The sequence below is a fragment of the Hirundo rustica genome, chromosome 18 (genome assembly GCF_015227805.2).
Source record: "Hirundo rustica isolate bHirRus1 chromosome 18, bHirRus1.pri.v3, whole genome shotgun sequence".
NCBI classification, from domain to species: Eukaryota; Metazoa; Chordata; class Aves; order Passeriformes; family Hirundinidae; genus Hirundo; species Hirundo rustica.
In genome coordinates, this window is record NC_053467.1 from 10,700,541 (window position 1) to 10,727,738 (window position 27,198).

Consider the following 27,198-nt stretch of genomic DNA (forward strand, 5'->3'; position numbering starts at 1 on the left):
GCTGGACTCAACTTTTCCAACTAAACTTTTCCAACCTAAACGATCCTGGGAGAAGCTTCCGGCCACCCTGGCTTCTCCCAAACACTTCACTTGAACCCGTGCTCACGAGGCTCACTGCGCTTTTTAGATGGCAGGACCCCTTTTTTTTCCTCTGTTAAATAAAGTTCTAAATCCCCCCCAAAAATAATTCTCATACACAGATATTTCCACGACGTGAATATCCCTTTCATGTTTTATTTCCACACGGCACCTTCCGGTGCTTGCAGGGCAGGAGGGAACAGAATCCAGGGACAATTAACAAGGGGATTTCAGGGGAAATCATTTGCATTTCAGTGGCTTTTGGAGCAGGAGGGACGGCAGCGGTGGTGAAAGGCTGGGAGGGGAAGAGGGGAAGGACGGGAGAACTTTCCTGCAAAATGAAGGCCTTAAACCCCAGGGCTTTGTTAGGGCAGGAGTTTCTCAGGACAATCCAAGGCATCCCCAAAATCCCCTGGAAACGTAGGAAATGGAAAACAACATCCAGCACTCCCGGAGCCAGTGGGGTTTATTAAATACAATTTATTTAATTGTCTCTCAGGGTGACATTCCCCTCCTGGTGACGTTCCCCTGGCTGTGGTTCGGCTTTCCCCCGTTCCTGCTCCTCCTCCCCGGTCCCACCTGGGCTGGGATCCGCTGGGATGTTCCAGGTGTGGCAGAAGGAGCCTCCCGAGGCCGCCCAGCCCCTGCCAGGCAGTTTGAAACCCCAGCATCAGCCCAGCTCCTGCTCCTCCAGAGGCTCCAGTTCCCACCACGGGATTCACTGCAGCTCCGGCATCCTCAGGAAACACCCAAACCCCCAAAACACAGCAAAACAGCAAAAAGTGCAGAGGGGTGAAAATAAAAATAACGACAAAAAATCCACTGGAAACCGGGCAAGCGCTTGGTCCTTGCCAGAGAAAATCCCTGAGCTCCTGTTTGGCCCAAGAGCTCTTCAGCATCCATCCATCCATCCATCCATCCATCCATGGCCAGGATCCAACGGGACAATTCCCAGAGCCCAGCCGAAAATCGCCGATGGAGCCCTGTCAGTGCATGTGGGAGGAGCTCAGCTCCGGCAGGAATGCCGCTCCCGGGGAGGGATCTGGAGTTCCAGGGAGGAGCGGCCGAGGAGCTGGCTTTGGTTTGGAGCTGGGGGAAGAACCTCTCCCACCCTGATGTTCCATCACTGCCGGGGGCGAGCGGCTGTCCCTGAGCTCCAGATGCAGGATTTGTCCTTGGAGCTGCTCCTGGCTGTCCCCCGTGTCCCTGGGCTGCAGTGTCCATCCTCGGAGCTGCTCCTGGCTGTCCCCTGTGTCCCTGGGCAGCAGTATCCATCCTCGGAGCTGCTCCTGGCTGTCCCTGAGGTGCAGTGTCCATCCTCGGAGCTGCTCCTGCCTGTCCCTGAGCTGCAGTGTCCATCCTCGGAGTTGCTCCTGGCTGTTCCTGAGCTCCAGATGCAGGATTTGTCCTTGGAGCTGCTCCTGGCTGTTCCCTGAGCTTCAGTGTCCATCCTCAGGAGCTGCTCCTGGCTGTCCCCTGTGTCCTGAGGTGCAGTGTCCATCCTCAGGAGCTGCTCCTGGCTGTCTCCTGTGTCCCTGAGCTGCAGTGTCCATCCTCAGAGCTGCTCCTGGCTGTTCCCTGTGTCCCTGGGCTGCAGTGTCCATCCTCAGAGCTGCTCCTGGTTGTCCCCTGTGTCCCTGAGCTGCAGTGTCCATCCTCAGGAGCTGCTCCTGGCTGTCCCCTGTGTCCTGAGGTGCAGTGTCCATCCTCAGAGCTGCTCCTGGCTGTCCCCTGTGTCCCTGATGTGCAGTGTCCATCCTCAGAGCTGCTCCTGGCTGTTCCCTGTGTCCTGGGCTGCAGTGTCCATCCTGGGGAACTGCTCCTGGCTGTTCCCTGTGTCCTGAGCTGCAGTGTCCATCCTCAGGAGCTGCTCCTGCCTGTCCCTGAGCTGCATTGTCCATCCTCAGGAGCTGCTCCTGGTTGTCCCCTGTGTCCTGAGGTGCAGTGTCCATCCTCAGGAGCTGCTCCTGGCTGTTCCCTGTGTCCCTGAGCTGCATTGTCCATCCTCAGGAGCTGCTCCTGGCTGTCCCCTGTGTCCTGAGCTGCAGTGTCCATCCTCAGAGCTGCTCCTGGCTGTCCCCTGTGTCCCTGGGCTGCAGTGTCCATCCTCAGGAGCTGCTCCTGGCTGTCCCCTGTGTCCCTGAGCTGCAGTGTCCATCCTCGGAGCTGCTCCTGGCTGTCCCCTGTGTCCGTGAGCTGCAGTGTCCATCCTTGGGAGCTGCTCCTGGCTGTCCCCTGTGTCCCTGGGCAGCAGTATCCATCCTCGGAGCTGCTCCTGCCTGTCCCTGAGCTGCAGATGCAGGATTTGTCCTTGGAGCTGCTCCTGGCTGTTCCCTGAGCTTCAGTGTCCATCCTCAGAGCTGCTCCTGGCTGTCCCCTGTGTCCGTGAGGTGCAGTGTCCATCCTCAGGAGCTGCTCCTGGCTGTCCCCTGTGTCCGTGAGGTGCAGTGTCCATCCTCAGGAGCTGCTCCTGGCTGTTCTGTGTCCCTGAGCTGCAGTGTCCATCCTCAGGAGCTGCTCCTGGCTGTCCCCTGTGTCCCTGAGCTGCATTGTCCATCCTCAGGAGCTGCTCCTGGCTGTCCCTGAGCTGCAGTGTCCATCCTCAGAGCTGCTCCTGGCTGTCCCCTGTGTCCCTGAGCTGCAGTGTCCATCCTCAGAGCTGCTCCTGGCTGTCCCCTGTGTCCCTGAGCTGCATTGTCCATCCTCAGGAGCTGCTCCTGGCTGTCCCCTGTGTCCTGAGCTGCATTGTCCATCCTCAGAGCTGCTCCTGGCTGTCCCCTGTGTCCCTCACCCGAGCCTTCAGCAGGGACCCTGTGGAGGAAAAGCAGCGTTAGTGGAAGGGCCGTGCTGTGGAGCAGGGGCTGATCCTTCCTCGGCACCAAATCCAATGTTTGCAGGGCTGTGGGAAGGAGGAGATGGAGCCGCAGCCCTGGAGCCTTTTCCTCCTTTCCCAGCCTCTCCTGCGCACTCCCACAGCAGCTGCAGGTCTTCCTGCCTGCCCCGAGCATCCCGTGGAGCTCTGCAGGGCACTGAGCCCAAATCCCCAGAGTCTGGGACAGGCAGGGAGGTAAAACCCTGCTGCTGTCACCCCACGAGCGTGGCAGAGCTCTGCAGGGCGCTGACCCCAAAATCCCCGGCCCTGGGCACCCCTGCAGAGCGGGATCTGGGATGGGCAGGGAGCTCCAGCACCGGTGGGGGCATCCCAGAGGCACCCAGTGCCCCCTGAGAAGGAGCAGAGACACCTCAGGAGCACCACTGGGGTTTGGAGGGCACCAAATAATAAATCCCCAGGCTCTGGGGAACACATAACAGTGGGATCAGGGACAGGCAGGGATGGTGCTGACATCCCAGGGGAACCTCAGGAGCACCACTGAGGTTTGGAGGGCACCAACCCCAAATCCCCGGCTCTGGGGAGCACAGAACAGAAGAATTTGGGACAGGCAGGGATGGTGCTGACATCCCAGGGGAACCTCAGGAGCATCACTGAAGTTTGGAGGGCACCAACCCCAAATCCCCGGCTCTGGGGAACACAGAACAGAAGAATTTGGGACAGGCAGGGCGCTCCAACACTGGTGGTGGCACCTCAATGGCGCCTCATGAGCGTCACTGGGGTTTGGAGGGTACTGACCCCAAATTCCCCAGCTCTGGGAACCCGTGCACACCGGGATCAAGGACAGGCAGGGATGGTGCTGACATCCCAGAGGCACCTCAGGAGCATCACTGGGGTTTGGAGGGCACCGACCCCAAATTCCCCGGCTCTGGGGAGCACAGAACAGCGGGATCAGGGACGGGCAGGGATGGTGCTGACATCCCAGGGGAACCTCAGGAGCACCACTGAGGTTTGGAGGGCACCAAACATAAATCCCCAGGCTCTGGGGAGCACAGAACAGCGGGATCAGGGACGGGCAGGGATGGTGCTGACATCCCAGCGGCACCCAGCGCCCCAGGAGAACACCCAGCGGGTCCGGCCCGGCCGCTGGCAGCTCCCACCCCCTCAGGGGGCCCCGAAGCTCCACCGAAGCCCGGGGGTGACGCTGCGGCCCCGCTGCGCTCAGGGTGCGCCCGGGCGGGACGCGATTGAAGGAGCCGCGGCCGGGAGCGATCAGAGGCTGGGGCGGCGATAGCGCGGAACTCTGATGTGTTATCTGTCCCTTATCTCGGCTCCCAGCGCCGGGACACACCCGCCGATCAAAGGCGCTTCCTGCCGCCCCCAGCCCCGAGCAGCCCGCGGGATGCGGCCGGAGCTGCGAGGGTGAGGCAGGGAGAGGGGGACACGCTCCGGGAGTGTCACCTGTGCGTGCTGGGGACATCAGCACAGCGGGGAGGGGATGGAGGCACCGGGAATGTCACCGGGAATGTCCCTTACCCATCATGGGGACATCAGCACAGCGATGTGGGCATGGAGGCACCGGGAATGTCACCTGGAATGTCCCTTACCCATCCTGGGGACATCAGCACAGCGGGGAGGGGATGGAGGCACCGGGAATGTCACCGGGAATGTCCCCTGCCCATCCTGGGGACATCAGCACATCCTGAATGAGTGAATCCGGTTCAGTTCCCCAGTTTAACCCGCAGGACAGAGCCCTTCGCTTTCCCCCAAAGAAGAACCACCCAGACCCCACTAAAAACCCCACTAAAAACCCCACTAAAAACCCCACTCCTTCCCCCCCCGCCACTGAACCCTCGCAGCCAGACACATTCCAGGCACAGCTGATTTTTCCCCGCATTCCCCAGGAGGGATCACCTGCTTCCCTGTGCCCCCAGGACGAGCGGCACAGCCAGGCCACACGCTGCGAGCCACCGGCGTCCCCTGCACGCCAGCCCCGGGGGTTTTGTCCTCTCCAGGAGCCCCCACAACATCCCGGGAGAGCAGGGGTGGAACGAGGGCTCAGCAGCACCCCGGCAAGAGGAGAGGATCGGCCCCGAGCCGGCAGGGGAGGTGCTGAGCCTGCAGCAGGATCCGCGTATTTTGGGACGGGGATCTGCCTCCCGCCCTCCCCAAACCCCGCGTTCTCCAGGAGCAGCGCAAAGGGCAGGAATAAAACGGGAATTCGGGCTGTGGAGGGTGGGAGCATCCGCAGACAGCGAGAGCACGAACAGGGAAGGGATCCAAGAGGCAGGGACAGGATTCCAGCAGCTCCCTGCTGCTCCCTCAGACCCCGGCCCTGCTCAGACATGCCCCAGTTCCACTTTTATTGCCGGAATTCCTCCCATCCAAAGGGCTGGATTTGCAAAAATGCAGCTGGAGAGCCACAGCCCGATCGCAGGAACGGGTCCTGCTGCGGCACCTCCTGCCCCGGCCCTGCACCCACCCAGGCAGGCTCAGCCTGGCCCCAGAAACCTGGAAAACGGGAAGTCCTGGAATGTCTGTGTCCGTCCCTCTGCATGTGTCCGTCCCTCTCTCCCTGTGTCCTGAGGAGAGGGATCACCACAGCTCCCTGGGGAGAGGGATCACCACAGCTCCATGAAGAGAGAGGGATCACCACAGCTCCCTGGAGACAGGGATCACCACAGCTCCCTGGAGACAGGGATCACCACAGCTCCCTGGAGAGACAGGGATCACCACAGCTCCCTGGAGAGAGGGATCACCACATCTCCCTGGGGAGAGAGGGATCACCACAGCTCCCTGGAGAGAGGGATCACCACAGCTCCATGGAGAGAGGGATCACCACAGCTCCCTGGAGAGAGGGATCACCACAGCTCCCTGGGGAGAGGGATCACCACAGCTCCCTGGGGAGAGGGATCACCACAGCTCCCTGGGGAGAGGGATCACCACAGCTCCCTGGGGAGAGGGATCACCACAGCTCCCTGGGGAGAGCGGGATCACCACAGCTCCGTGGGGAGAGAGGGATCACCACAGCTCCCTGGGGAGAGGGATCACCACAGCTCCATGGAGAGAGGGATCACCACAGCTCCCTGGAGAGAGGGAATACCACAGCTCCCTGGAGAGAGGGATCACCACAGCTCCCTGGGGAGAGGGATCACCACAGCTCCCTGTGGAGAGAGGGATCACCACAGCTCCCTGGGAAGAGAGGGATCACCACAGCTCCATGGGGAAAGAGGGATCACCACAGCTCCCTGGAGAGAGGGATCACCACAGCTCCCTGGAGAGAGGGATCACCACAGCTCCATGAATCACTGACAGCCCCGGGGCAGGGGGTGCTCAGTGCTGGGGTCAGACTGGGTGAGACCCTCCCCAAATTCTTCCTCTTTAACCCCAAAACAGCCCCGGGCGGGGGAGAGCTCCCCTAAGGGGTGACACCACAGGCACCTCGGGGAGCTGAGCTGCAGGAAGGAGCCCGGGGCGGCCCAGCAGCACCCAGAGGTGTGGAGGGGATGGCTGAGGCGTGTCCTGGCTGCACCCCGGGGGTGCCGCAGGTGAGGCCTGGCATGGCTCATTCCCAGAGGGATGCGCTCCCCGAGCACCGCTCCCACCTCCATCGGCAGCTTCCTCCTCCATCCCAGCCCTGACCAAACCCCCCAAACCCGAGCACAGGTGGAGGCCTAAAAATAGCACCTCTCACCCGCCCAGCCGCAGCCCTGAGCGCTTTCTGCTTCGCACACTCCAACCCGTTCCGCTCTTTCGAGCAATTCCCCCTCCTCCCCCGCAGGAAAAGGCCACCCTGCTCCTTGAAAGCCGCCTGTGTCACCCGGGGGTGACACCTGACAGGCAGGGCCAGGAATGAAGAAAATCCCATTCTCCCTCATTTTTGCAGCCGGGCGATGAGCGCGGGGTGACGTCAGGCCCACGCTGCCCCGGGATTTCTGGCACTTTCTGACACTTCTGGGTGGTTTTTTAAAGCGTCCCCGCGGTGACAAAGCCCTGCCAGGCTGAGGGACGGGCCGGAGCCGCGCGGTGACATTCCCTGAGCAGGAGCCCTGCTGGTTTCCCAGCATTTCTGCTGGGAGCCCCTGGCTGGGGGCAGGCAGGGGCTGAGCAGCTCCCCTCGCAGGAGCTCCCGGTGATCCATGAGATCCCCGGATCTTCCCAAGGAGCTGCTCTGCCCACTCCTCACCAACGGGGAGATCTCCACCTGCCGCAGGGGAGGTGGAGCAGGGATGCTCTGAGGTCCCTCCTGCCCCCACCGAGGTGAGCAGGGATGGGATCCCCAGCAGAAAAGCGATTCCAGGAGGGATCCCCGTCATTCCCACACCTGTCTCCCATCCCAGGGCAGAAGAATCTGCTCACGGGGTGGGCAGAACACTGCGAACGCTCCGTGTGCGTCCTCAGGGAGGGGATGGGTTTGGCTGTGCATCCCGCAGGATCCCAATTCCCGTTTCCCAGGTTTCCTCCCTCGGCTCCCCGCGGCCCGGGGATGTCCCAAACCCGCACATCTGGGCCCAGGTGTTCTCTGGGAAGCTTTGGATCGGGGAGCGGCACCAAACAAGGGTGCAAAAGCCACGGTGGGGTGCTGCCCTGTCCTTGGAGGCGGCAGGGAGGGAGGGAGGGAGGCAGGAAAACCCATCCGGCTGCGCTTTGATTTCGCAGCTCTCAGCTGATTTCCAGCCCGGGGATTACCAATTTAAGCAGTGTTTTTTCCTGTGCTGACCCTAAGCTGATTAATTCTGTTCTCCCCCCTCCTTCTCCCCTCACTCCCTTCCTTCTTTCCACGGAAAATGAGGGGATGAAATCCCGGTGGAACGAGCCAAGGCCGAGCGGAGCAGAGGGAGAGGCTGCCCCAGCCTGACGGGATCCTGCCTCCCTACGGAGCTTCCGACCACCACAGTCCTCATCTTCTCATCCCAAAGGATCTGATATCCCTGAGGGAAGGGAGAAATCTCCCCGTCCACGATCCCAGCGGGTCACGTCGAGGCACACCAACGCCAGCATCGCTCCCCCAGCGAAATGGAAATTGTTGGTCCAGGGCAGGAATCTCCTTTTCCAAGCGCTGTCACTCCCCGTGAACCCCGGGATGCTCCAGGGTTCGCTCCTTAAAGGAGGAATTTTGGAGGCTCGGGATTGGGGGATGCAAAAAAACGCAGCCCTCGGGGAGCCCCCAGGGCATCTCCATCCCAATCCCAAAGAATTCCCGAAGAATTCCCAAAGCACGGAGCACAGCCAGGTGTGACATGGCAGGAAAGCCGGGAACACTCCCTTCCCCTTAAAAAGATAATGATAGAACCCAACGGCGGGAAATTAATTCCTGCTTAATTCCCACCTGGATCTCGGCTGGATCGAGAGGCAAAATTCCCACCCAGCTGCAGCGAAGAGGGGTGGGGATTAGGGGCTGGAGAAAGGCGGGAAAATTCAGGACTCACCTGGAATTTGGTGTTCCGAGGGGAGCGGATTTGGGGCTCTTTGTCCTTTTGGGGTGCCTGAAACTGGAGAGCGGCACCACAAACGCTTCAGGAGCTCCGAGCAGGGCAGGGTCTGAGGCACAGGATCGCTGGCGAGGCCTAAATGTGGGGAATTTGAACAGGATTCCTTTTAAATTGCTTCCCGTCTAGTGGAACAGAAAACTGGGATGAAGCATGGATAGAGCATGGATAACACATGGATAAAACAGGGCTAAAATATGGATAAAACATGGGTAAAAGATGGGTAAAAAATGGATAAAACATGGATAAAATATGGATAAAACACAGACAAAACAGAGATAAAACATGGAGAAAATACGGAGGAAACACAGCTAAAAAATGGACAAAATCCTGATAAAATATGGATAAAACACAGATAAAACATGGATTTAAACATGGATAAAACACAGATAAAATATGGAGAAAACATGGAGAAAACCCTGATAAAACATGGAGAAAACACAGCTAAAAAAGGGACAGAATCCTGATAAAATATGGATAAAACACAGATAAAACATGGATTTAAACATGGATAAAACACAGATAAAATATGGATAAAATATGGATAAAACACAGATAAAAATGGATAAAACATGGATAAAACAACCAAGTCTTGCGGTGTCCAACCCAAGGACATGCGGCCGAAAGAATCGAATGATCCTCAAAAACACAACCCAAACCCATCCTCATTGGAAAGGACTTGGGAAGAGCCTTCATCCCACCCGGATCCCCGTTCCCAGCTCTCCTCGCTCCCTCCTGACCTCAACCCAAAACTCAAGAAGCAGGGCTTTGTTCCCACTCAGGTTTGTCCAAAGTGGGTTACGGCAAGTTCTCCAAAAATAATTTTCACGGATTTGAGGGGGGAAAAAAAAAGGAGGTTTTATTCCACACCCACCGGGCTGATCCCTCCGGAGGCGGAACTCGGCGGGGACGCCGCGTGCCGTCCCCCGCGGAACGTGCCAACACCCGGACAAGGCGGAATTCCGGGAATCAAAACGAATCCCCGGGACAGGGAAGGGTCACAGCCAGGGTTTGGTGACACCCAAAATCCCACAGGGCCCTTCCCAGCGGGAGAGGAAACCGCGCAGCCACCCCGGCGGAGGGCGCGGAGGAATGTTCTCCCAAGCCCGGCCTGCCCTAGGATTTATCGGGAATTTTTTTGAAGTTGTCGCTGGCTGAGAAACGCCAGCGGGTTGAAACCTGAACTGGAGGCAGGAAAATCAAAATGTAGGTCAGGAAAACAAACCCCCGAGTGAAAAGCTCCTTGTTCCTCCCGAGCGGTGCCATCCCGGGGGGAAAAACTTGGGAAGAGCGCCTGGAAAAGGGCTCAGACCTTGGGGTTTGATGGGGCAGAGGAGCCGTGGAGGAGCCCATGGCCAGAGGGAGCGCTCAGCCATGGGCTGAACCACGGGGTTTTGTGTTGTTTCCAAGGTTTTCCCGGTTTTTCCAGGGATTCCGCTGCTCAGTTTGAGGCACGGGCTGCAGCAGAGCCATTGACACCTGCTCTCATCCATCTCACCATCCCTGCTCCCACAGATCCCATCATCCCTGCTTCCATCCATCCCATCATCCCTGCTCCCATCCATCCCATCATCCCTGCTCCCATCCATCCCATCATCCCTGCTCCCATCCATCCCATCATCCCTGCTCCCATCCATCCCATCATCCCAGCTCCCATCCATCCCATCATCCCAGCATCTCCAGCTTGCCCTGGGGCACTACAAGGAGGAGAGAACTGAAAGGCAGCAGATTTTCCCACACAATCCCCATTTCCCCACGCAATCCCAATCTCCCCACGCAATCCCGATTTTCCTACACAATCCCCATTTCCCCACACAATCCCCATTTCCCCACACAATCCCCATTTCCCCACGCAATCCCCATCTCCCTACACAATCCCCATTTCCCCACGCAATCCCCATTTCCCCACGCAATCCCCATTTCCCCACACAATCCCCATTTCCCCACGCAATCCCCATTTCCCCACACAATCCCCATTTCCCCACACAATCCCCATTTCCCCACACAATCCCCATTTCCCCACGCAATCCCGGGATGATTCCTGTTGGAAAATGAGTTCCTGCAGCCCAGCCACAACCCCGGCGCTGCCGAGGCCACCGCGGAGCCCCGTCCCCAAGCAGGGCAGTGCTGCCACCCCTCCAGCAGCACCCCGAGGTTTGATCCCAACATCCCAGTGAGTTTCGGGTCCCGTTTAAGAGCCCTCAAATGCCCCAGGGTTTGCTCAGGACAGGGATAAAGGCAAGGATTTGCCACCCAATCCCAATGGCGAAGCGCAGATCTTTGGGATAATCCCGAATCCCATCAGCACAACCTTCACAAGTGTCTCCTTCCCCTCATTGCCGTCAATGCAAGATCCAGCTGGAGATGGATTTTTGGGAGAAAATCCCACCTTCCTGAAGAACTGGGCTCTCCCAGCTCTCTCCCCTGCCAAGCTGGGGAGCTGCTGATCCCTTTTCAACACTTCCACAAATCCCAGCCGTAATTTACGGAGCTCATTTCCCCGGCACCCCGAGCTCAGCACCCGCCTGCACCGGGAATTTTGTTTGCTTTAACTGAGGGGGGGAAAGAAAAAAAAAAAAACCAACCTGGAAAAAAACTCAAAACTCCTCTCCCAGCCCCCAGGTCTCATTTTTCAGCTGCCTTGATTTATTGATGGGCCCGTTCCCTTTTAATGGGCTCTCCCTGCCGGAGCCGGGGGGTTTCCTGCAGGGCAGGGATTTGGGGGTTCCTGCTGTGTCCAGAGAGTCCATTCCCGACAGCATCTCTTGGATTTGAGGAGGAGAGGAGCTGGGTGCAGCTGCATCCCTGCCGGATCCTGCTGCACCCTCCATCCCCAGCGCTGCTCATCCCCCTTCCCGACACCTTCCAGCCCTCTGCCCCCACCGTCCCCACAACAAAATCCACTCTACGGCAAAGCGAGATCCCACGGGAGATATTTCCACGGGATAACAAAAGGACTGCGGGCACAAAACATGATTTTTTTCCAAGCTACCCTGCTCCCTGCTTCCTCCTGGCTGTGCTGGTTTAGGGTTGAAGCCATAAAACCTCAATGGGATTTGGGATTTGGGATTTGGGAGGTGAATCCCAAGGGCTGAACAGCTCCATCCCTTAGGGCAGCTGAGGCGGGACCTGGCCGGTGCTGGAGCATGGGAAAAGGAGCCCAGCAGTGCCCAGCCTTCCTCCCTCCTCCTCCTCCTCTCCCTTGGGCAGGATCCAGGCCCTGGAGCCTGCAGGGAGAGATCCCAGCTCCCTAAATTCAGTTGTTCCTTTGGGATTAAACAAGAGATTAAACCCTAACCTAACCCTAACCCAGCCCAGGCTGGGTTTTCCCTCCCAGGCTGGACTCAGGAGCCGGAGGAGAAGGAGGCTCTGCATCCAGGGGGGTGCCCAGAGGAGCTGGAGACCTCTGGGATGGACAGAGAGGATGGGTGAGAACTCGGGATGGAGATCCATGGGCAGCCCAGTTCCCCCAGTGCGAGCCAGCAGTGCCAGCCCCAGCACTGGGATGTGGAGGGGAGGATTCTGGAAGAGTCTGGAAGAGTCTGGAAGAATTTTTTCCGTGTGGGGAACAGCCCCTGTGATTTCCCAGCTTTGTGGCCTCCCACAGATTGTCCCCAGTCCCAAACTGGGATCATCTGGGATCCTGACCCCACTGGAGGTTAAACACAGCAAAAAAAATCAGGGCGGAAATTTGGGCACGGAGCAGCTCCGGCCATTCCAGCCCGAAGCATTCCACTCAAACCATCCCGCTGAAGGTGGGGACATCACACCTGCCCTGGCAGAGGAGGGGGAGCTCCCCCAGCTCCCTCTGGCCCAGTTCCACCAGTTCAGCCCGGGCACCGCTGCCGGGAGCCGCCTTTGCCGCGGGTTCGGCCTCTCGCAATCGGCGCTTTTTGAAATCCTCTCTGCCTGGAGGAGCCCCGGCCCTGGCTGAGCCCCAGCTCCCAGCCCAGGACAAACACAGCCCGGCCTGGCCTGGGAAGTGCCAGGGGCTCGGAGGCACCATCCCTTTTGGATAAACATCCCTGCAAAGCCCGCGGGAAGGCGGAGAGCGCTGCGTGCGCCGGGTGAAGTGTTTGGGAACGCTGGAGCACCGGGAGATGCTCTCCCTCCCGCCCTCCCTCCGCCCTGCCCGCCCCGGGCTCGGCGCTCCGAGGGGATTTAAAGGCAAAGCCCAGCACGAGGCTCGTTTGTCCTTTGGTTTGGTGTCGTTTTCATCTCTTATTAAAACCCTTCTGCTTTTTCAGGACGCTCTCCGTCACGCCGCCTGGCAGATTGCTTTAAGTGTTCTGTGAGGACCTTGGTGGAGCTGAAAACACCTGGCTCGGCCAGAACTCCCACAAGGGCAGAATTCAGGTTTTTCTCTTAGAACGTGTGAGGAATCAGAGTATTTTACGTCATGAAGCAGAAAAGCCAAGGCGGATCCGTCGATGTTTTATCTTGAATCGGAAGCTGCAGCTCAGGAAAGCGTCAGGGAAGGAAATGAGGACGCCAAGAGAAGCTTGTTGGTGAACGAGCAGAGTTCTTGTGGTGGAGGAGGAGGATGAGGATGGTCTGAGCCACCTGGGGGTGCAGGACAGGCAGGTGGGGATGTCCCCGTGTCCCTCACACCTCTGGGGGAGGCACAGACCACGCTGGGCAGGCAGGAGAGCCAGGGCTGGGATGCAGAGGGGGATCCAGCCCTCGGAACGGGCACAAAAGGAGCTGCAGGAAAACCTCTGGGGCAGAGGAAGTTCAGGATTGGGATCTCACACCCTGACCCTGCAGCAGGGCTGAGAACGGATTCAAGCTGGCAGAACAGGGTTAGGTTGGTTATTAGGAAAAACTTCTTCCCTGGGAAGGTGGGGAGGCCCTGGGATGGAATTCCCAGACCAGCTGTGGCTGCTCCTGGATCCCAGGAAGTGCTCAAAGCCAAAGGGTCCCTGTCCTTGGCTGGTGAGCTTTAAGCTCCTTCCCAACCCAAACCACTCCAGGATTCCACAATCAGCATTTCCAGGATGGATTTTCCCGGCTGGAACATCCCCGGTCCCCACGGGGACACTCCATTGTGCGCTGGGAGCACGGGAAGGGTTCCTGCCCAAACTTCCCGAGCAGGTCCTGCAATTCCAGCAGCGCCAGCCTTTCCCAAGGGATTGCCCAGCCCCATTTCCCCCTCTCCTGTCTCCCTGTCCCTGCCCTTGCCCTCCATGTGCGGCTTTTCCAGCTTCCAGAGGGTTAACAGGTGTGTTCTCCCTCGGGGCTGGGCTCCTCTCCCTCCCTCCTGCCCCTCGTTCCCGGCATGGACTGGAGACCGGAGGCTCTCCAGATTTAATCTCCAAGACAAACACCCTGGAGCTGATCCCGATCCCGAGGAGCCCTGCCCACCCCTCCCGGGGTCCCCGTGGCAGGGAGGTGACCCCAGCTCTGCGGGTTTGGGGCTGGGAGTGAAGGAATCCCGGCCCTGAGAGCCTCCGGGTGGGTTTTTATGGAATGGGAGCAGTGGAGATTCCACAGGGGCTGTGTGGATGCGGGGAGCGGCGGAGGATGAAGGTCAGAGCACCAAGTGCGGCTGATGCGGTGAAGAACCGGGTGGTTTCTCTCCAAAAATCACCATTTTTCTGGCCAATCCTCCAGAGAGCCCGGGAAAAATCCGGAGGAGGAGGTTTGGGAGCTGCTGGAAGTCCCCTGACACAAGGCGGGGGTTGGCGCATCCTCGGATGTCACCGTTGTGCCGAAGGGTTAAACCTCACACCGGGTCAGAGCCCAGCATTCCAGAGAGATCCAGGGGACACCGGGATGCTCCCGGTGGGAAGAGGAAGGAAAAGGTCTCCGGGATATTTGGCAACATGAAACCCCTCCACCTTCCAGGGGGAACTGGGAGATTGGGAACACTTCCCACGGGGAATGGGAGAGCAGAGGGTGCCAGGGCTTAGCGCTGGAGCAACCCCAAAATCCACCTCTCATCCCTAAAAACCGCAGGCAAAATCCTGCTGGGCGGGAATTGGGTCGGGTGTGGACGTTTAACTTTTCTCACCCTGAGAAATGTGTTATCCTGGGATATCGTGGGACTTCCAGGAGGAAGAACTCTCCCAACCAGGCTTGGAACCTCCAGCACAGCCTGAGAACCGAATCCCAGGAGCTTGGGTCACCTGGGATCTGGGATCACCTGGGATCTGCTCACCCCCCCAGCTCTAACGTGGCTCTCTGAGGATGGTGGCTGCATTATTCCCACCCCACTCCGGTGTTTCCGTGGAAAAGGTTCTTCCATCAAACCCTGGGGAGCAATAAATGTGTAAATAGTGCTGCAGGCACCACCCGACGGGGCCGTCTGAAGCGGATTTATTTTTTCCCTGCTCTCTGCGGGGTGGCGTTTGAGGATGAAGGGAGGAGGAGGAGGAGGATGGATCCGAGCTGCTCTGTCCAAACACCCCACAGAGCTCTGGTGGTCTCCCAGAGCCAGCCAGAGGCTCCAGCCCCCCAAATTACCGACCTGGCCTCGCCTTTCACGTGCCACCCGCGGGAATACATCAAGCGTTTCTGCCTGGCTGCAGCCGGGGGCTCCCAGCGCTCCAAAATCCCGGCCCGCCTCCCTCCGCCCAGACATCCCTCAATATTTGCCTTTGGGATACCTTTTGATATCCAAAGGCGGCCGCAGCCCCGTCCCTGAGCTCGCCGGTGGTCCCGAAAGGAGCAGCCAGAGCCTCTCAGCCCGGGCACGGCCCCCGTGGGCAGCCTCAAACCCTTCAAAGCACCCGGGAACAGGGAGGCTCCGGTCGCCTCCGGCCACCGAACCCCAGCCGGGGGACGCGCTCCGAGGGAGCTCGGCGTGCCCAAACCCCCGGGCAGGCAGGAGAGGGAAGGAGGGCAAGCCGCAGCTCCTGAGCTCCATCCAAGGCACGGGTTCAGCGAGTTCCCGGAGGGAAGAGGGTTTTTTCCTGGATGGAGCCGTTCCCCGCTCACATCCCCGCTCCAGGCCAGGGCAGGGACAAAGGGGACGCTGTGCCCTCGCTCGCAGCTGGCCGGGAAAAGGGGGGACACCAGGGGTGCCTCGGGGACAGCGGGGTCCTCTGCTCACGGGCCCAAAACCTCCTGCGGGTTTTTCCCCTCCTGTCTGGGACTGAGCTGCTCCTCAGGCTCCAGGAGGGATGGACCGGGGGACGTGAGGGGGTTGCGGTGACCGGGAGCTGCCGCCGATGCGCTGGGATGTCCTGGGGTCAGCCCAGCCAGGAGCTGCGGCCAGGCAGGGTGAGGGACAGCGCCCGGGAGCAGCCCGGCGATGGCAAAACCCCTCGGGTTTCTTCTGTCCCCGTTAATCAGGGCTGGAGAAGCCCCCAGCAGACCCTTCCCTCCCACCCACGGGTTTGCTGCTCTCCCAAATATTAACTCCAGCGTTTCGTTCCCGAGCGCCTTCCTCCACTGCCACGGGATTCCCAGATTTTTGGTCGCACGAGGATAAAGCTCCACCTCCGTTTTCAGCTTCGCATCATTGCCCACGCCACGCAAACGGGGAAACTGAGGCACGGGGAAGTGAGCAAATCCAGAGGGTTTCCCTAAATCCAGCAAGGCTGCGGAGCCATCGCTGCCCCGCCCTCTCATCCCAAGGGAAGGGCTGTCGGAATTTGGATCTGTTCTTCCCCAGCTCCCACGGGCAGAGCTCTCCTGGAGCTTCACCTCATCCCCTGCACGACAGCAGTAATGATTAACCAATTAATAAATCCATTAATCAGCTGCTGCAGCCATTCCCTGCTCCTGCCGCTCCCTCGGCACTTTCTGTCCAGCCAGTTCCGTTCCTCCCTGTATTTCTGTTCCTGGCAGGAATTCTGCCCCTGACACAAACCCCTGGCCAGGAGCAGCGGTGGGATCAGCACCATCATCCCGGCTCCCCCAAGGAACAACGCCCCCTCTCCCAAACTGCTCCGGGAGCCGGGGAAGTTTCCATTCCAAGACAACAACAGCCCCGAGCTGCTTTTCCCATTTGGAGCCTCGCAGGAAGTTTGGGAGGACGGAAGGGACAATCTGCGGGCCCGGAACATCTGCTTCGGAACCCCCAGGAGCCCCTTCTGGCCAAAAGCCTCGGGGCTGGAGCATGGGGGGTCTGGAGGAGGCTGCAGCTGCAGGGAAGAGCCTGGCTGAGCTCCTGGCATCCCGGGAATCCCGGGAAATCGGCACAGGGAGCCCTGGGTGCCATCCCAGCCCGGTTACCCGTGACATTACAGGTGACATTCCCTGCTTTTCGCACCCATAGCGGTGGCAGGCGACAGCCCCAGGTCCTCTTTGCTGGGAAGGAGCAGGGAGAGCCCCATTCCTGCCCCGGAATTCCCCAGCTCTGGGCTCTGGAGCTGGCTGGCAGCAGGAAAACGGGGATCAGGCCATGGGGGAACGCCCATCCCTTGGCAGAGCCACCCCTCATCCCTGCTGGAGCCCCTCCTGTGCCCTGAGCGGCTGATTCCAACAGGATGTGCCACCCTGGAACCCCTGGAAATGCAGGAAAACTCTGGTCACAGGGCAGGAATCCCCCAGAGGTGTCACTGTCCCCTGTCCCTCGGGCTGAGGGCCTCCAGGGACACAGATCCAGGATGGATGCACAGATCCAGGGTGGATGCACAGATCCTTTCCCTCCTCACCTCAGGGAACTCGCACGGATTTCACCATTTCCTGCCAAGGAATTGTGCAGATGTTGGGATTCCTGGCAGGGACAGGAACAAATCCTCCCAATACACGGGATTCCCATTCCCAATTCCTGCAGAACAAATCCTCCCAATCCACAGGATTCCCAGTTCCTGCAGAACAAATCCTCCCATCCACAGGATTCCCATTTCCTGCACTTTGCTTTCCAATGGATTTGGCTGGCCCCACATGAGCAGGGACGAGCCAGAGCATCCCCTGCAGGGATGAAATCCATCCCACGCCTCAGCAGTGAGGATAATCCAAGGAAAAAACCCTTGGAAAGGGCGCAGGCATGGACACGACATTCCCTCAATGCAGAGCAGCCCCGGCCCACAGGGATTTAGGAAGCACGGGAATGACGATGGGAGAAGGGTTCTGGGACATGGCGGCTGGTTTGCATGAGCACAGCTGATTTTCCTGGGAAAACAGCCTGGGAAGCTCTGGGGAGGCTGTGCAGGGAGGAGAGAGGGGAGGTTTGGAGAGGCTGGGGATGAGCCCTGGGAATGCCCAGGGGCCGAGCTGGGGTCACAGGATCACAGGATCACAGAATTCACGGAATCACAGGATCACAGGATCACAGAATTCATGGAATCACAGAATCACAGGATCACAGAATCACAGGATCACAGGATCACAGGATCACAGAATTCATGGAATCATTGGGTTGGAAGAGACCTCCAAGACCATCGAGTCCAGCCCAGCCCCAACACCCCAAATAGATCATGGCACCCAGTGCCACATCCAGGCTTTGTTTAAACATACCCAGCGATGGTGACTCCACCACCTCCCTGGGCAGACCATTTCAGTATTTTATCACTCTTTCCGTGAAAAACTTTTTCCTGATATCCAGCCTATATTTCCCTTGGTGCAGCTTAAGTTCCTCTCGCTCTGTCAGCGCTGCCTGGAGACAGAGCCCAACCCCAGCTGTCACAGGCACCTCTCAGGGAGCTGTGGAGAGTGCTGAGGTCACCTCTGAGTCTCCTTTTCTCCAGGATGAACACCCCCAGCTCCCTCAGCCCTTCCTCACAGGGTTTGTGTCCCACGACCTGCTGCTGCCGTCCAAGAGAAGCAGGCACGCAGCGGTGAGCTGCACGCCAAGCTGCAGAGAGGTTCATTTCAGCACTTAGCGGTCAGAGAGGGTGAAGCAAACGGGTTCTGAATCGAAGTTTTAATCCTTTAGTGGAGGCACGGTGCTCAGCTGCTGGCGGTGAGCAGGAGACCTCCCAGGAAATCACCTGCTAAGGAGCCAGGAAACGAAACAAAAGCGCCCGAGTGGGAGAAGGTACAGAGGCTGGGAGAATGTACAGAGACCGGGAGAAGGTACAAAGGCTGGGAGAATGCACAGAGGCTGGGAGAATGTCCAGAGGCTGGGAGAAGGTACAGAGGCTGGGAGAATGTCCAGAGGCTGGGAGAAGGTACAGAGGCTGGAGAACGTACAGAGGCTGGGAGAATGTACAGAGGCTGGGAGAAGGTACAGAGGCTGGGAGAATGCACAGAGGCTGGGAGAAGGTACAGAGGCAGGGAGAATGCACAGAGTCTGGGAGAATGCACAGAGGCTGGGAGAAGGTACAGAGGCTGGGAGAACGTACAGAGGCTGGGAGAAGGTACAGAGGCTGGGAGAAGGTACAGAGGCTGGGAGAAGGTACAGAGGCTGGGAGAATGCACAGAGTCTGGGAGAATGCACAGAGGCTGGGAGAAGGTACAGAGGCTGGGAGAACGTACAGAGGCTGGGAGAAGGTACAGAGGCTGGAGAACGCACAGAGGCTGGGAGAAGGTACAGAGGCTGGGAGAATGCACAGAGGCTGGGAGAAGATGCGCCCATCACGATCCTCAGCAAACAAACAAACCAAAATCCGGCACCACGGTTATTCCACCGGCTCCAGAGCTCAGACCTTCCCACATCTCCCAAAGACCTGACCCATGCTTTAACAGCCAGAGCCGAAACATTTCAGGCCATCCAAACTTCGAAACGTTATCTCCAACACCCCAACGCCGCCAGTCTCTCCAAAACTCTCACGCGAGGAACTGTTCGAGGATAAATTTAATAATAAAAATAAAATAATCCAATAATCCTCTACCTCTGACAACGCTAAGGAGGCTGCAGCTGAGAGCAGAGGTCTCTTGTCCCGCACGCAAGAGCTGAGTTTTGTGTCAAGGTGAAAAGCGTGGGAATCGCTGCCGTCGGCGCAAGCGTGGTGCACATCGTTTAGAAACCCAAACAGAGCACAAAGACATCGAATTTTTAGTTACGGTAAGTCACCAAGAGGAAAACTGTCCTCGTCCTCCTGCCCTTAATGTAGAAGAAAAATTTTAAGGGAATCCAAAAGAAAATAAAAATTCAAATATGCAGAGCTGAGTGCGAACAAAACAATTCAGCGCCGTATCTTCGAGTAGTTCCAGAACAAATTTAGGAAAAAACAAAAACAAAATAAAAGTGCTAGAAGACTTGCTTAAAAAATAATAATTTAAAAAATACCTCAAATCAAAAATTAACCAAAAAAACCCAAAAAAGTGAAGTTAAATCAAATATCGTGCTCGTATCTTGTTCTGTTTGCCTTGGATGGGATTCCCTGGACGCTGCCCCGCATCCCGCAGGATTCCAGCCCTGCTCTCCCAGCGCCCCGAGATTCCCAGAGGCGTCGGAAAGGCAGAGAGTGATCCTGCCCTGATGTCAGGCTCTTGGCAAGCGCCCTCGACGCATCCTGCTCGGATCCGGCTTGGGAATTCCAGGAACAGCTGCAGCCTCCCTCGCCCCAGCTGCGTGTCCGTGCCTGCAGCACCCCCGCATCCCACGGATCGCAGATCCCAGATCCCAGCCCTGGAAAAGGCACCAGCCCTCCCCAGCAGTGTTTTGTCCCCCTCAAACCCCCTCGGGGAAGTGAATAAACTGGGAATGCCGAAGCCAGCGTTCCGTGAAACGCCCGGAGAGGCAGGAGAGGGGAAGCACACGCGGATGTGCGTGAGGTGCATTCCTGGTCCTGAGGGAAATCTTGTCCTCTCCAGGAGGAAAATCGGGAAAAGCAGGAGCGGCACCGCGACCCTGGCAAGGAGCGGGCAGGGAGGATGCAGCTGGGCAAATGCTGAACACCAAATGCTCCTAAATACCAAATTAATACTAAATAAATACTAAATAAATACTAAATAAATACTAAATACTTGTCTTTTCTTGTTCATCCCGGCACTGGGATGGTCACAGCTCCCAGCAGAGCAGGGATTTGGGAAGGGGAGCCGGAAAAACCCCAATAATTCCCCTTTGAGTGCTCAGCAGCCACAGCTCTGCAAGCGCTGCCGGCGTTCCACGAGAAATCTGGGAAGTGACAGCTCCTGGTGCTTTCTAGGTGGGAAAACCTTTCCCTGAGAGCAGGACAAGCCCACCCCATCCCATCCCATCCCATCCCACCCCATCCCACCCCATCCCACCCCATCCCATCCCATCCCATCCCATCCCATCCCATCCCATCCCATCCCATCCCATCCCATCCCACTCCACCCCATCCCATCCCATCCCATCCATCCCATCCCATCCCATCCCATCCCACCCCATCCCATCCCATCCCATCCCATCCCATCCCATCCCATCCCATCCCATCCCATGGATCCCATCCCATCCCATCCCATCCCATCCCATCCCATCCCATCCCATCCCATCCCATCCCATCCCATCCCATGGATCCCATCCCATCCCATCCCATCCCATCCCACCCCATCCCATCCCATCCCATCCCATCCCATCCCATCCCATCCCATCCCATCCATCCCATCCTATCCGATCCCATCCCAGCCCATCCCATCCGATGGATCACATCCCATCCCATCCCATCCCATCCCATCCCATCCCAGCCCATCCCATCCGATGGATCCCATCCCATCCCATCCCATCCCATCCCATCACCGTCCCAGGGTGCTCCAAGCCCCGTCCAGCCCATCCTGGGACACTTCCAGGGATGAACCAGCCCCTGCCCTGTCTTACAGGGAGGATTAAACCCGGCTGAAACGCTTGCTCGAGGGATGAGCGGTGCCTCAAGGTGGCCGCCCCTGGGGGCATCCCACAGGGAATCATCCCCAGCAGGGAGCAGCACAGGGATAAAGGATCCCAGAACCTCTCCCACCCCACAGCCCCTTCCCAAAGCTCCTCCTCTTCCCCCTCCTCCCGCACAGGGAGCGGTGTTCGAGGTGCTCACGACCAGCGTGGGGGCTCCAGGATCCCCCCCGCATCCAAGGAAAAGGGGGAAAAGGTTAAAGGAGCCGAGAGAGCGAGGGCGGCTCCATCCAAGAGCAACAGCCTTTGGCAACCGGGTTTGGAAAAATTCATAATTCCGCAAAATTTCAACAGCGGGGAAGTGGATGGGGAGAGGAGGGGGGGAAAGGCAGCCTGGAAATCCAGAAACCCCTTCAAATTCCCAACCCCAAGCAAGGCTGGGAAATGAGGAGCAACACAGCGACGCCTTGTTGATGACTTTTCCATTAAACCCAAACTCCAAAACCCCCACTTTGTATCCCAACCTTTGCTCGCAGCTCGGCGGGCCCCACTCCTTTTATTATTATTTTTATTGTTATTATTATTATCCCTCCCCTCCTCTCCCGCCGTTTTAATAATAATAACAATAACAATAAAAATAATTTAAAAGAAAAAGTTATACGGCTTTAATTAAACGCCCTTATTAAAGGGTGCAGGGGCCGGGTCTGTGCCTCAGGCACGTTTTCCAGGGAGCTGCCCAGCGCCTGCATCCGCCCGCCCCGGGCCCTTTTTAGTGCCCGAATAAATCCGCACCCGGGGCGCTGACAGCTCCTCGTGCCTCCGGCAGCCGAGGGGGTGAGCACGGGGCCAGGATTGAACCTCCGGCGAGGATTGAACCTCGGGCAGGAGCAGGAACGGCGCCCAGCCTCCCTCGGGCTGGGCTGGGCTGGGGAGGAGCAAAAGGGTCCCCACAGTGTCACCTCAGTGTCCCCTCAGTGTCCCCTCAGTGTTCTCCCAGCATCCTCTCATTATCCTCCCAGTGTCCCTCAGTGTTCCACAGTGTCCCTACAGTGTCCCCTCTGTGTCCCTCCACTGAGAGTGTCCTCTCAGTGTCCCACAGTGTCCCCACAGTGTCCCTCAGTGTCCCCCAGTGTCCTCTCAGTGTTCCACAGTGTCCCTCAGTGTCCCCCAGTGTCCTCTCAGTGTTCCACAGTGTCCCTCAGTGTCCCCCAGTGTCCTCTCAATGTCCCCCCAGTGTCCTCCAGTGTCCCTCAGTGTCCCCTCAGTGTCCCCTTTGTGTCCCACAGTGTCCCCCCAGTGTCTTCTCAGTGTCCCACAGTGTCCCTCAGTGTCCCACAGTGTCCCTCACTGTCCTCTCTGTGTCCCTCAGTGTCCCCACAGTGTCCCTCAGTGTCCCACAGTGTCCCTCACTGTCCCCTCTGTGTCCCTCCGTGTCCCCTCAGTGTCCCTCAGTGTCCCACAGTGTCCCTCACTGTCCCCTCAGTGTCCCTCAGTGTCCCACAGTGTCACTCAGTGTCCCTTAATTGTTCCCCTTCTCATTGTCACTTTACAATGCCCCTCCAGTGCCATCCCAGTGTCCCTCAGTGTCCCACAGTGTCCCTCAGTGTCCCCTAGTGTCACCCCCCAGTGTCCCCACAGTGGTTCCTCAGTGTCCCCTCCAGTGTCCCCCAGTGTCCCCAGGGCTCAGCTGAGCCATTCCAGCCTCTCCCAGCCTTGTCAGCTCAGGGACCAGCTGACAGGAGCAGTAAATAATTATAATTATAATTATAATTAAATGTTTAGAAAAGTCCCAGGGCCACGGGGATGCTCCAAGGGATGATGGAGCAGCTCTGGAGACCGGGAATGTTCACCTGGAGACGGGAGAGCTCCGGGGAGAGCTCAGAGCCCTTCCAGAGCCCGAAGGGAGCTGCGAAAATCCAGGGAAAGCAGAGCCATGGAGCAGCCGGAGCCCTGGGAGCAGCGCAATCCCCGTCCCAGCAGGACACAGGGAACGCTTCCCACTGCCGGAGGGCAGGGATGGGGGCGATAACAGGAAAATGTCCTTCCCCGGGAGGGTGGGGAGGACCTGGGATGGAATTCCCGGAGAAGCTCTGGCTGCCCCTGGATCCCTGGAAGCGTCCCAGGCCAGGTTGGAGCAGCCTGGGGCAGAGGATCCAGGGCCAGGATGGGATTTCAGGTCCTTTCCAAGCCAAACCCCTCCAGGAGTGTGCGATAACAGGAAAGCTCTGCCTGTCCCAGCTGGAATTCGACGCTGGAGAGGCGCGGAGTGATGGAAAACATCCTCTCCCTGTGGGAGCCTCCCAGCACCAGCCCTGAGGGCTGGAGTTCCTGGGATGCCAGGACTCCACAACATCCCCAGGAGCTTTATCCAGGATTTGCATCCCGAGGTTTGCATATCGCCGGTGGGGAAGCAGAGATGGAGCAGATGGAGCCAAACTCCAAAGGAATTCAGGAAGGGAGGAAAGAAAGGGAACCAAACCTCCCAAATGCTGCTCTTTTTTTTTTGTTTTCCCCTGGATAAAACGTGGCCCTTTTCCAGTGCTGGAGCAGGAGTTTCACCGGAGCTGCCGCGCTTCGAAACAGCAACTCTGGAATTCTGGAGGTGTCCAACTCCCAACCTCCCAGCGCAATTAACAGCCACTAATTAACTCCGTGTGCCCGGGCCCTGCCAAAGCCGAGGCGGGCTCCTCAGAGCTGCCAAAAGCAACACCTCCCGAAGCCAGGGGCGCTGGATGCAGGGAGCTCCTCCCGCGGATCCCGGGATGCTGCAGCCGCCTCCTTCTCCGGGAGAGAAGATTCCAGCCCCGAGAGCAGCATCCGGGATGAGGAATTCTCTCTGGAGATGAAGGATTCCCACACGGAGCTGGAGGCCGCTGGTCGGCACTGGGATGGAGCCGTTGGGAATCCTGGGATCCAGGGAGCCTCGGGCTCTGCTCCAAAGGCTTTGGGAAAAGCTGGGAATCCTTTGGGAGGTCCCGCAGAGCGCCAAGAGTCAGACGCACCCCGTGAGTCCCTCCCAACCCCGGATATTCTGGGATGTTCTGACACCTCCCGTCCCAGCCACAGGTGGAAACCAGCGGGATTCTCCATCCCGCCAGGAACAAGGCTCTGCCCTGCTATTTTTAACAACTTTTTTTGGGGAATTTGCAGCAGCCCGGCCTTCAGTGGGTCACTGGGCCGGGCTCCAGCAGGAACCTCCCTCTTGTCTGGAAGAATTACGGCCCCCGCCGCTGCCGCCACATCTGACAAGACGCCGCATGCTCCGCTAATCCTCGCCGGAGATTAGCTCTGGATTTAGAATTCCTGCCTCTCGATGTGGCGATTAGGAAAGGTGCTGCTGCTGGTGGGGTGGGTTTGGGGTTTTTTTTCCCCTTCTTTAAGCTCTTGGCGAGGAGAGCACTTTGGGTCAAGGTGGATCTCGCGTCACTTCCCCTCTCTGAGCCAGGCTCCGGAGCCTCGGCAGGGCGGGGTGTCCCCTGTGCCACCCGTGCTCCGAGGGCACCCAAAGGTGCTGCCTGTTGGTGGGGAGAGGAAAGGAGGAGCTGTCCCAGTGATGCCCCGGAGTTTGATCTCTGCCGTGTTCCAGGCTCTGAGCTCACACCCGGGGTCACTCAGCTCTCTGCACACAGCAGCCACACAAAACAAATCCTGCTCCTGCTGCACACCAAGGACAACTCCCAGCCCCAAAAGCACCAACAAGGGTGGCTGGAGGGAGGAACAAGAAGGATGGGACCTCACAGCCCGGAGCTGCCATTGGACAATTCAACCCCAAAATGTGCAAATGCACCAGAACTGATCCAAGTGGGAGACCTTGTCACCCTTTGTCCATTTGGGGACCGTTTTGGGGCCCCCTTGGGTGCAGCCCTGGCCAGGCTCTTGTCCTGCCCAAGGTGGATCCTGGAGGCCTTTGAATAAATCTCTGCTTTATTCTCCAGCTCTGCCCAGTCCCTGCTCCAGCTCAGCCTGCCCAAGCCATCACCAGTCCTGAGAGAAGATTTGGGATGGATTCGCTGCCAAGGGATCCTCACCAAAATCTGCTCCTCCTCCTCTGGCTCAGGACCCCCCAAAGTGCCACATTTCACCCCAAAACAGCTGAGATCCAACAGGGGATCTAGGAGGGTCATGGATGGGATCAGCTGCTCCAAGGAATCCCAAAAGCCCAAAGCCTTCAGCTACAAAACAGAACAACTCAACGCAAACCAAGGCTTAGAGCGGAAATCATTCCAAAAACATGAGGACGTGATTTTTGATGGAGGCCCCGGCCTGGTCCCGTGCAGATCCCAATCCCAAACTCCAGGGCAGCTGTTCCCACTCCAGAGGCACAGAGTGACCCCGGCAGCACTGGAGCAGCCTGTGGGGAAACTCAGGAAAGGATTCCCTGAACGGAGCAAAGAAAACTCCTATTATACACTGAGAAAAAAGGGGGGAAATGAAAAAAAAAAAAGGGAAAAAGGGGGGGGAAAGGGGAAAATTGGGTGAAAAGGGAAAAACAAGGAGATAAAAAGGGGAAAAAAAGAAAAAAAGGGGGGAAAAAGGGGGGGAAGGGGGAAAAAAGGTAAAAAAAAGGAAAAAAAGGGGGAAAATGGAAAAGAAGGGAAAAAAGGGGGGAAAAAAGAGAAAAAACAGGAAAAAATGTATCAAGCGCCTGGAGCTGTCAGAAAGATTTCTGCAGCTTTGGCAAGACAGACACAACTAATTTAGCACGGGCTGGCTGAGGAATATTACGGAATATTAAGCTGTCAGTCTGGATGATAGGAATTTAATCACTGGGAGCAGATCAAAGCTCAGCAGCAGCGTCGCTGGTGGGCCGGACACGCGGGGATCAGAGAGCCGGGACGTGCAGGAAAAGCCTGACCTGCGGGAACGGCCCCTCCTGGCACGGCACTGCCACGGGCATCGGGGATTCGGGGATGCCAAGGACGGGAATGCCGAGGGGAGGGAGGATGAGGAGCGGCATTCCCGTGGGGAAGGGTCAGGAGCGCCCTGGATCCCAGCAGGAATCCTTCCCCAGGAGCGTGGCTGCCCTGGAGCGTCCCCGGCCGGGTGGGATTGGGCTGATCCCAGTTTCCTGTTGGAGTCCAGGGCATTCCTTTGGTTGCCCTGGAGGGTCAGGGACCTGGGCAGGGGGGTCTGGGACCCCAGCCCAGAGCCCAGAGCTCAGAGAGACACTGGATTTGATTGCAGTCCATGGGAGAGGCTTCTTGCACTGCAGGAAGCATTGCAGGCCACAAGAGTGTAAAAATAGTAGTTTAGTATATCACAGGGTGAAAAAACAGTGAGTTTGGGATTTTTAGCATTGAAGTGAATGGGGCAAGATGGAGATTTTGGGGCGTTGTCTCCTTCTTCTTCCTTCTTGTTCCCTCACTCCATTTCTGCAGTGACGGTGGCACAAAGTAGTTAGTGAGGATTGGGTCAGAGTAAAGATGACCTTTTTAGTAATAGTGATAGACATTGGTAATAAATAGTAAATAAAGAATACGTAGCAATTAGTATAAAAGATAAGGACAGCCCAGAGACAGGGGGAGTCACCAGATGTCCGAGCCACGGCAAACATCTTTTGGACACTGAGAAAATTGTAAGATAAGAACTAATAAACGAAGCGTGTAACCTTGAAGACTCCGTCTTTTCCTGCGTTTGGCGCAGAGCTTTGCAGAGGGCCAGAACTCTAAAACCACCTGAATGCCGGGGAATTTAAACTCCTGAAAAGGAGCCGCCGACAACTGGCGTCCCTGGGTGGGCAGAAACAGTTTCCATGCCCCTGTGCAGGAGGAGCAGCTCAGGCTCTCCCTGCAGGCCGAGAATTTCGGGTTTCCCGCGCTGAGGAGTGCAAATTCCACATCTGACTCGAGGCCTTGGAACGGGCTCTCTGAAATTGAGTGACAGCGCGGAGAGCCGTGAGTTTGAGCAGTTTGAGCAGCGCCGTGTGATCTCACAGGGCGGAAAACTCAGATTTAGGGGTTTAGTACACAGAAATACACGCCAGGCGAGATGGAGGAGTCCGGGCAGTGTCTGGGTCTTTCTTCTTCACCTTCTCCTTTCTTCTTCACCTTCTCCTTTCTTCCTCACGGGTTTGGGTGGGGTTTTTTTGTAACTGGGTGAAAAGGATCCCCATTGCGGGCCTTGGGTGGTCATTATTGGGTCAAAAGCATAAATACCACGGCTGTCACCTCGTTATT

General features: G+C 57.8%; 1 protein-coding gene across 4 annotated transcripts in view; it reads right to left on the bottom strand.

Annotated features, from left to right (window-relative positions):
• Window positions 1-203: 203 nt before the first annotated feature.
• The window catches only part of LOC120761150 (uncharacterized), a 51,802-nt gene continuing 24,807 nt past the window's right edge, over window positions 204-27,198 (bottom strand). For 3 of the 4 annotated variants that reach the window (XR_005703562.2, XM_040082081.2, XM_040082079.2), the window contains 2 exons: window positions 8,338-8,475; window positions 204-2,889 (listed from right to left, as the gene is read on the bottom strand). Coding sequence is in view for 1 of the 4 variants with exons in the window: in XM_040082081.2 (XP_039938015.1) it covers window positions 8,425-8,475 (51 nt within the window). In the remaining 3 variants the exon portion in view is untranslated. Of the gene's footprint in view, window positions 2,890-4,355; window positions 4,611-8,337; window positions 8,476-27,198 lie in introns of those variants that run through there. The other variant, XM_040082080.2, reaches the window with a different exon arrangement.